Source organism: Nansenia antarctica, assembly GCF_963989245.1.
Source record: "Nansenia antarctica genome assembly, chromosome: 3".
Taxonomy (NCBI): domain Eukaryota; kingdom Metazoa; phylum Chordata; class Actinopteri; order Argentiniformes; family Microstomatidae; genus Nansenia; species Nansenia antarctica.
In genome coordinates, this window is record NC_137688.1 from 58,653,771 (window position 1) to 58,664,512 (window position 10,742).

The 10,742-nt window shown below is 39.5% G+C and overlaps 1 protein-coding gene across 1 annotated transcript; it reads right to left on the minus strand.

Moving 5' to 3' along the window:
• Window positions 1-967: 967 nt before the first annotated feature.
• On the minus strand, window positions 968-2,189 carry nkx2.4b (NK2 homeobox 4b; the record flags this gene model as incomplete). Its single annotated transcript, XM_080526841.1, has 2 exons — window positions 968-1,623; window positions 1,823-2,189. 2 exons carry the CDS (start codon window positions 2,187-2,189, stop codon window positions 968-970), a joined length of 1,023 nt encoding a protein of 340 aa, XP_080382967.1.
• Between the last annotated feature and the right edge of the window lie 8,553 nt (window positions 2,190-10,742).

A 10,742-nucleotide genomic window follows, 5' to 3' on the forward strand; every position in this document is an offset into this window, starting at 1 on the left:
AAGGAAAATAACATGAACATTGTTGAGAGCAAATTTATTTGTAATGTGAAACAATGAAGCTTGTTGTTTCCAAGTTTTCAGCAATTCTGAAAATCCATTATGCATCTGAATAGTGTTGCATTTCAAGCAATGTCTATGATTGTTTTCAGTACATTCGTTATTAAGGTTATAGGCCTTTTAATATTGTTGTTTGGAATATTATTTTTATATTACATTTGAATATAATATTTGGCCTGTCATATGCAGCATCTCCCGTCAGCTTTCTCTCGACTGTGAGGTAATGATTTAAAAAATGAAGAAGAAAAAAAGAATCAAAATGATAAGGATGAAGACAAGTTAACATAATACAATTTAATTAGGCCGTTTGTCTGAGGATGCAAACAATGAAGTTCACTGGTAATTAAAATGTCAATGTGCCTCCTAATCATTCCATCAAAATGAATATTCGCAGAATTGCCAATCGAATTATTGGATTGTGATTTTGTTTATATATGGAGCAGCAATCACATTTCTTGTAATTAACAAAATAATCAGACAAATGTTTCGTTTAAAACAAAAATATACAGTCACATGAAAGTCCAGTAGTTTTGTTATATGTACAGTTCAGGTTCGTTAAACTAAATATTTTACAATACTTCGGTATGTAGCCTATATAGACTATCCTCAGTGTGATGATTCCAAAATGTTAGTTCCGACAATGTAAAATGTAGTATGCCCAAGCTCTTCAAGCCCAGTAAGTAGCCCACTGAGCAGCGAGTTTCATTCGGTAACCGACGAACCAAAACCAGTGAACATGCAAGATCGACCATTTCTTTAAAAAAAATAAAAAAAAGTGCACCATGCCATTTAAGAAATGTCAAGACATGATGGTGTTGCTTGTCCTTGCGGTCCCAATACGGGTCTCATCTGTTCATTTGATATCCACTTGACATTGTCTAGAATAAAGATATAAAATGTAAATGTTCTCCTACCATGTTCTGCCATAGAGCAGGTTTGAACTAACCATGTTATTGGTGTACTCAATTAGAGCCGCATCTGTCTGAGCCATGTTTATTTGGCTGTGAAGAATAGGGGGACTGGGAGACATTTCCTCCAGTTCTTCGGCAGAGGATAACGGATTAACCTGCTGGTTCTGATGGTGGTTGACCGAACTGCCCGATGCCGTCATCGCCGCTCCCCCAGAGCCGTTCTGCTGATGACTAGACGTCGGTGTGCCGGATCCGTTCTGACAGGACTTGCCGTCCTTAACGAGAACGGGCACTGCCACCCGCCTCGGGGACTGTTGCTGAGGGCATACGTTTCCGTTCTCTTGCTGTATTTGCTGTGAGGCTTTGTCCTTCGCCTGTCGTTTCATTTTGTACCTGTGATTCTGGAACCAGATCTTGACCTGGGTCGGTGTGAGGTGAATCATGCTCGACAGATGTTCCCTCTCGGGCGCTGAGAGGTATTTCTGCTGCTTAAACCGCCTCTCGAGCTCGTACACCTGGGCCTGGGAGAAGAGCACACGTCGTTTCCTCCTGGGCGCACTGTGTAAGGTCACCATGGACTTGGTCGGGTCCATTCCTGCCAAACTCCCCATCCCGGCCATGTTCATCCCAGTGGAGGCCCCCATGAATCTTGAAACTTGTAATAAAGACATGCAGATATACGTTTAGACGAATATTCTAATTGCACAACAAATGTTTTCAGAAAATAAGAATAATTAGTTAGAATAACTAATAAACTTGTAGAGTTTCAATTGAATTATTCTGTTAAACAAATGGTCATTTTCATTTATTAAAAGTAGGCCTATTCTAAGAGCAAGAGTAGTCGATCAACTTACTTGTTGGATAGCGGGGCTCGGAGTTTGCGCTGTACCAAGCAGTTGCCGCTGCGCCGTTTCTCACGGTGTCCTGATACGACGGGAGATCGCCCATGTTACCGATGCTTCCGTTACAGTATCCCCCCATAGCACTGGAGAATTGAGAAACACCGTGTGGCATGTGATAAGTCGTCGCCACTGCGGTGTTATGGCCCATGGAGTGCTGCTGCATGCCCGGTTGAGACACCTGACTTTGTCGGTATGCGCTTAGCGGAGACGCGAGGTTACCTGTGCTGTCCATGCCTCCAAACTTTCTGTAGGTCTCTTCGATTGGGCTCAAAATATCTGTCACTGAGAAAGGAGTTGAGTGCTTTGGGCTCAAGGACATGGTTTAGCCCGCAGGTGAATTTGCTGAGCGCGGAACAAGCCCGTGGTGCTGTGTTCCCCTCACTGCTGCAGGACACCTACGTAAGAGAGTTCGTTTGAGAAATCCGATTGATCGCCTTGGAGAAGGAGGAGAAGGAGGCGAGCGGCGGACGCTCTTATCTTGGCTTTACTCGAACCAGGCTATGCCAGGTTTACGACAAACAGAGGGGGCGGAGCGACGCGCCAAACTGGCCAACAATGGCCGTTGACATGTTACCGGTGTAATTGAGAAAATGTTTACGATAGTTTAGATTAGCAAGATGCCATAGCCTAGTTGTTGTAATCATCAACTTCTTCATAAATAGCTGGAATGTAGGCTAGTCTATTATTATGGATGATAGATCTGATTAAAGTAGGCTCATAATGTCTGATGGTTAGTGTGGCATTTCGTTTTGGGGGAATTGAGGGATTGTTGCTCTGTAATGAAATACCAGATCATTTTAGGGACTTGAGAGCACTTCGACCAGACACGAGACGTGTCCCCAAAATGACTACAATGCCTATTTCCATCTAACTGTTGTCTTACATTTCGATGTAGGCCTATATGTTGATGTTAGTGAGTCTGTCTTTTGGCCAGCTATTTTGTTTACACTTCACGATTATCATGAACATTGCGCACGAATTTTAGAACATTTGTATCACAACAATCATATGTTCAAATACTTTGCACTTATCGTATTTCCCCCCATTATTTCCACTATTGTTTTTTTTATTAGGCTATTGTCTTACTTACAATTTGTATGATTCCATTTCGAACAACTTGCAGCTCTATGCGATATATCCTAAAAGTGTATGTCTAACGAGGTTGGTTAAAGACGATAGGCCTATGTTTTATTATTCATGGTTAATTATAAGATGAAAACCAGCCTCATAAGCCTGTGTGTGCATGGTCATTAAGTTCGTAGGCTAACCAACTCAAATAACTAACCATTATTAATGGGAAATAATCCTCAGCCGATATAGAACAGATCTTGCCACATACGGTTAGTGTGTTATGAGACTATTTCAAAAGTGAAGTTGAAATTACTCTTGCATTGACTCTTGCTTTGCATTTGCAACAGATTAGCCTATATTGCTTAATGATTAATGACTTAATTGCTTAATGACTTAATGATTGATTGATCATGATTGATTCTTTAGATTTGACGTGATTTGTATTTAGCGTTCTGATTTTTGTGTAGAATCTATATCTTGATGAATTACAATTTCAATTCATTGAAAGTCATTGCCGTCATCTTCAGAAATCTTTTTTAAGCCTTTGCTATTGTTACGATTGACTGCAATTGTTTAACTGCAGCGATTTGGGCTATAGTGTAATAGTTATATTGTTCTACATTTCATTTTCACTTTTGTTGGTAACCCTATAGGCTAGTTAGCAACAGTATTGATTGTTAAAATGTACTGCTTTTCATGTGTACAAAATCTGGGTTACTTTTTATAATAAAAATGTCTTGATGGATCCCGCCTATTCAATCACAGGTATTAGTCACCGTGCCATGCATTTCTGTATGCAAATAGCAAAACCTCTCAACCTCAGGGACCTTTTAGACAGAGGGTATGGCTAGGGGCCACAAACTCTCATTACTTACATTCAAACCCTGGCAGACCTATTATCATGAACGGAGAAGAGAATCATTCGATAACGAAAAATACATGGGCCCTTATAGATTTAAAACGTACATTTATGGGGGGAAATCGATACCCATGTAGCCCTTCACCACAAAATATTTCTATATCCGTGAAAAATGAATATCCAGCTCGGTTACAATGAATTGCAGAACAATGCAGGTAAACTGTTTTTGTCTTATTTACTTTTATTGAGAGTAATCCAAAGCCTACCTAATGTGTTTAACTCTATAGGCTATTTAAGCATAATATGACCGGTGTTTCAAAAGCTAAGCGTTATGTAATTAGCCTAAGAGAATCGTTTGAAATAGCCCACTATAGCCTGGAACTGGTTTATCAATTGAGTTGTTGACGTAGCCTACTAAAAGCTGTTTCAATAATAATAACTTTTATAACTTTTTATTTGTATAGCGCTTTTCCTGCAAATGTTGCAGCTCAGAGATAGTCAGAGATAGGCCTTTAACACAGTTATGGTATAGGCCTAAATCCAAAATAGATGTTGTGTGTTATTTATTCAATACGTTTGTCTTGGAACAGCTATTAGCTTCGTTACAATAATAGTCTATATTACCTCTCCCTATTATTTTCCTGAGATTAAATATAGGCTATTAATAGCTCATAGCCTACAGGTATAGGCCTTTAGAAAGTAGATATTTTATTTGAATAAATAAGCCTTTTCGGTGGCAATATTTGGTGATGTATGTAAGATGAAAATTAATTTGTTCATGAATTATATAGCACAACGAAGCTTTTGACTCTGAGAGAGGAAACGCTTTAATCATTATGAATCCATTCTATTTCAGTGACCTGCAATTATAAAGTAATATGACATCAAATCATCATATTTGTCACCAAATAATGTATATAATATAAACGTATTGTTGATGTGAATAATATCTAGACGAACGAATATCCTTGTTAATTATAAGCACTGACCTATTCGAATAGCCTGGTCTCGATAATAGTTTAGCTTGATCTGCATTTGGAACGGATTAGGATACTAACATATTGTTCTAAAACAAAAACAAAATAATTTGTAAAGACTATACGTCGTTCGAGGAATGGCATATTTGCTTCAATGGAGCACTTAATGCATTCCGCCATCACCGGCTCAATAACAAGAGAGAGATTTGGAGAGGTCAGTAAAGGGTTTGCGCGCTTAGAGTGAGGGCCCGGGTCCTGAACCGCTCCTGCTAATGCACCAGAGATGTAAGTGAAGCAAATGAGCTTGTGTGGAGTCTGTGCTTGTTAACCCAATACAACACAACGTGCAGTGATCTGAACTTCCATGGCATTTGGGGCGACAGAGATGATGTGGACAAATGACAGTTGTACTGTTTTTATTTTATTTCTCTGGTTCCAACGGGAGACGCCCTATACAAGACAAAGCTGGATGAGAGCCATGCAGCTGTGCAACTATCACGACTAAAAGCGCAACGTCTTGTTGCAACTTTCCTTGCGCGCAGAATGACGGAGTCCAGTCAACCTGAATATTTCTATGTTTGGTCAATTCCGTATTAGCGATTAAGTCCGACACAGAGAACGGCAAGCCATGTAAGCTTCTCAAGACATTTCAATTAGCCCCTTTCGAAAACCCCAGGGCCTATTTGCGTAACTGAGAGCCGATGTGTCTCCGAAAGCTGACAGGATGTAACGAGACAACATAGTATAAGCGAAAACGACAAGACTGTTTATAAACAAGTTACTTCATTTCAAATAAGGCTCTTTTATTGCACGAGCAAAACATTTTTCAAATCTTTTGGTCTGACTGAAGAATGTGGCATATTCATATAGTAGCCTATAGACAGATCGATAGATAGCCTAGATATCACGACACGATTTTCGGCCTTGCAATCAAATAAATCCCATCAAGTAAGAAAACATTAGATTTTCAAGCACTAAAAGTTATGAGTGGAGGAGTTATGAGTGGACCAAAGCTATCTGAAAATATGTTTGAAGGCCTACAAAAGAGACATGGAATAGGTTAATGCACAATTTATATTTCTGTATCACGTTAGGAAATTGACATAATAGACGTAGGACTACTTAATGGTTAAATAACTCCACCATTGGTGGTCGCCTATAGTATGAAGCCTAACCGGACGTGTTGGGAAGAAAAGTTGACAGTTACGCTATATGTTGTTCATCCGCTCACCGCTCTGCACAGTCGGCAGCATTGATCCTTTTTTCATACTGCAATAGTTCCAATTTAATATGACCATATAATCGTTTTTTCTGATTAAGTTTCTTTTTTTAATTATTTACGTTTTTCAATTCAGATAATTTCTTCCAGAAGAATTCGTCCAGATGTGGCCCTGGCAGCATTCCTTGGCAGAATAATGGTCCATCCAAGAGATATAAGTGGGAGCAAGGCTGTGCAGGTCCCATGTCATCCACCCTGTATTCTTTGTCTTTCAATGAATGTGATGAATATTAGACTGTATGGAGGTTGGGAGTTGTAAGCATTGGACTCAACAGGCATACATAAGCTTATTATGGACAAGTGTATATGAGCTCAAATGCAATAGGGAAGAGTGAAAAGAGGTATGACTTAGATAATGATAATAAAACCAATAGGTCATATCAAGGACACATTCTGATAACAATTCTATAACCACCAAGCCACCATTTGTAAGATTTCAGAGAATATAACTCTTCACATTTCTGTCCCGGGTTCTGGACATCCCCTGGCCCCACTAGACAAATGGACATGTTTTCAGCAGATCCTCAAATCACAGACTGTTGAGTTTTTTTGGACACCATGAGCCAAAGCATCTATTGTAGCATAAGCATATACTATCTTATTGAATGAAGTGAAGCGATATGTATGAATAACTGTAATTGTGCACTATTGTGATTCTGTCTCTCATTTCCAAGACAATGCAAATGTATTGAGGTAAACTATGTGTTATTAATTCTTATTCCTATGTACGTGACAGAAAAATCTGTAAAAAGAATGATTTGATGAATATGAATATGCAATCTATAAGAAGGGCCACTTGGAAATACATAAATATGCAAAGATATCCATCAAGAACAAGAAAGATGTTGTTTTCCGGGGAGATCACTTCACTGAACATAGCTGATCCTTTCACTGTTGTGCACTTGACATTTTTTATGTGAACCATTGTATGATCTTATATTATGATGTGCATGAATGTTCAAGCCTTCTGGTATTATGTTAAGAATACGGTCATTTTGTTGATTGTGTAATGTTTGAAAATATTAATATTTTAATCATGTTATGCAGATTTATGATGATTTTTCACTGCTAGATTTAGTAGACTCCGACATAAAAACACAGTATCAGGAAACAAAGTATCCATTATAGTGAAGATAAGTGGCACTTTGCAGTGTTGGTATCTCAATTAAATTGATTTCCTCAGGCCTATTCTTTGAAGCGTGTTTCACAATTAATTTAGCAAACCTCATAAACACAGGAGTGATTGCATTTTCATCTAAATAACCCATATCTCTGTACCACATAATATGAGACAATTGCCCTCTATCTCAGAAAATGCAGGATTGCAAGTAAAATGTTCTTCGATATTATCATGGCTCTGTACTCTTTTGTGTTGAAAGCACTACACAGTCATTATAGTGTGAAACGACATGTTTTACACCCACCTGGCAGCACATCTCCACACAGTTTATCCCTCTGACACTGGTCATTAACACTTGTGCTATAGACATATGCTGTATGGGCCCTATAAGGTGACCTTATTGACTGGTTTCCATGTTTTCTACTGTATATATTAAAGCTATCTCTTGACAACCACTCTTGCTGATTAAACGCTCTCCATTATTTCCTCCTGAGATTTTGTGTGTTGGTCTATGTCATGACTCATCTATCATTACTGTAGAACACCTAGCAGCAAAGTGAGTATATATATTAAGCCTTTCCATTTTTTATCAAAACAACAGCAACAGAACATTAAAGAATGTTAGAGAGCCACACTCACACAGTGTCATTATAAACTATAAGTTCAACATGTTAAATGGCCATGTATTTTTGTTAGTTCAAATTTGTTAATGCTATTTTGTGTATGAACCTAATAAGATCCTTTGTGCATGTTGTTTGCCATGGGTTACTATATTCAGCCTACCGATCTTGATTGACCTTCTCCCCTGTTTCCATTTCGCTTTTCCATTTCTACCTCTTACACTCTCTCCATGTCCCTCATTCTCTCTCTTCCCTGTTTAATCCCCTGCTCTTGTGAGGAGCAATAGGACAAGCAGCTGTGCTCCCAAGGCTCTTGGAAAGGCAGCCACTCAAGCTACTAACAGGAGGGGTCCAGACCACCTGGCTCCTGGGTAGCCAGGCTCCCAGCAGAGCATAAGCCAGGCACCGACTCAGAGTGGGGGGTGTGGCTGTTGACCTCTGACCTACAGTGTCCACCCTGGGTGTACCCCAACGCATTACACCACACAGAAAAGGAGGGGGGGGGGGGGGGGGAAAGTACATGGCCTAATACATTTAATTGTTACCTTTTAAGCTTGTTGCATCCTGCATTTGTCTATCAATACTCTGTCCCTAAAGACACATAATACACAATCAAGGATACATATAGCTTCTTTGTGAGAAAAGCAACAGCTTCTCGACCCAAATACAGTACACATTATACATTTGTGGGAGTAAAAGAAGGAGTGCAATTGCTATCTCATTAATCTCATCAGGTCTTGAGTTCAAGGCTGCAATGTAATGCACGCACCAATGTAATGCAATTATTCATGTTTGATCACAAACAGAGTTTCATGTCAAATTGCTAAAAGTGATGGCTAAGAAGTGAACACATTCTACACTGAGGTCAGATCCTGCTGGAAAAAACTCTTGAGACGGTGTGTGTGTGTGGGGGGGGGCAGCCAGGCAAGGCCACACTTGACAATTGGATGAGACCTGCAGCTCAGAGAGCATGTCTGGCTATGAAAGAGGTGAAGAGGGCACTGTGAAAACACCAGGTTGCAACTGTCCATGGGAGTCTCGGATGAGGGCTCTGGTTAATAATGCTCCACACAATGTATCCTGGAGGTCAGCAGTTTACATTGAGGCTTCAGGGTAGATGGTTTTACTAGGATATCCATTGTCCTTCAAATCACCCACTGTCTGCAACATTAATTTTCTTCAATGTATCATTATAAATCTAGACATGGCATTTTTTATATGGAGCAAGTACCAACCTATACTTATTAACTTTTCAACACTATGTATTTTTGTGATATCCTCAATCATGACCTCAAACAATAAGAGCCACACTGAAATCATTATGGTTTAAGCATTTTAATCGCTAAGCAAAGCACTAGTATCGATCCTGGGAGGTAATCTTGGAGGAAGTTGTTGTTGTTGAAGTTGTTGTTGTTCCTTGTTGGAAGTCTGGTCACAAGGACCGGACTGTGTTACTGGAAGTGGAGACAAATTATCTGTAGTTTGGGATGCATTCTGAATGTTTGATGATGACTTCCTATACATGGACTATGCGCAAACAAATAATAACAAATGAAAACGTTTTATTTACTTGAAAGATATTATTAGAAGCAGGCAATATTGTCCCCCTCAATAATAATACGATTATTTTGTTGCGGGAGTCCAGAGGCGGATTTAGGATTGTAGGAGATCCGGGGCTTAGCCCAGAGGGAGAATATAATGTGCGCGCGGAGCGCGGCGAAAAAAATTGCCTTCAACCTTCGACTTACCACCACCTTAAAGCGGACAAAGGCTGTATTACAAAATAGACAGTAAACACACACACACACACACACACACACACGTCAGTCACCATCATTTATATTTGTATAGAATTACAGAATTGATGGGCTGAGGCTAGTTATGTTACAGTATGTATATCAGGGCAGACTCTGGGCTCACCACTTATATTGTATTGATTGTCTTGTCCTGTGTTATATGACGATATATTACATGTATTGTTGGCCTGTGTATAGTACTGTGAAATCAAATCCCCCCTGGGACATTAAACAAACTTAGTTAGTTAGCGTTACATCTTAGGATAGATTTGAGTCATGTTCTGTATACATACATACTACCATAAGGGCATACTTAATGTGGTTACTTCATGTTTACTAGCTGTAACATTAACGTTACATCATTCTTTTTCACTTGTTACTCAGTCAACCAGAGTGCATATATCAAAGACTATCAGCCTGTTATTCACTTTATTTGTATAAGTATTATCCGTTGTTTGATTTCTTACCATGTACCGTAACAGTACCTTGCTATGTTTCATTTTCATTATAAACATAACGTTATGTTATGATAGCCAGCTAGCATTAGCAAACCGGAAAAGTAGTGTCAGTGAGTCAGTCACCTTTCTAATAAGATTCACAAACCTGAAACATCATCTATGTCATCACTGCTGGTGATGTCATTGTTGTCAGCTGCTGATACTGCTGCTGCAACAGTTCTTGGCGCTTGTTTTGTTGAAAACAACTTTGGGATATCCATCCTTACAAAGTCAGGCACTGATTGAGATCACGTCTTCTTCAGGGCAGGGCAGGCTACGCAGTACGCAGGCTAATGTCGCGCAGCTGCTGCCTCTCTGTTGGACTCCGGTACTGCACGTTACTCACGAGATTTTTTATTTTTTATTTATTTTTTAAGTAAAACATTCGGGGCTTTTCAGAAAACATCCGGGGCTTGAGCCCAAGTAGCCACCCCCTAGCGCCGCCCCTGTGCGGGACGTTTTTATTGACTTTCAGCAGTTTCGTTCAGGATTTTTATTTTCAATTGTATTATTAACCTCGGCTTCAGCAGCATCATTAGTCCTGTTCACCTGTAAAGTAATTAATGTCAACAAACAGTAAATATAACTACAGTATAAAGTGAATAACCCCCCGAGAAAAATGTAGCCTACCGCCCCCTCCCCCCATGTTCAGC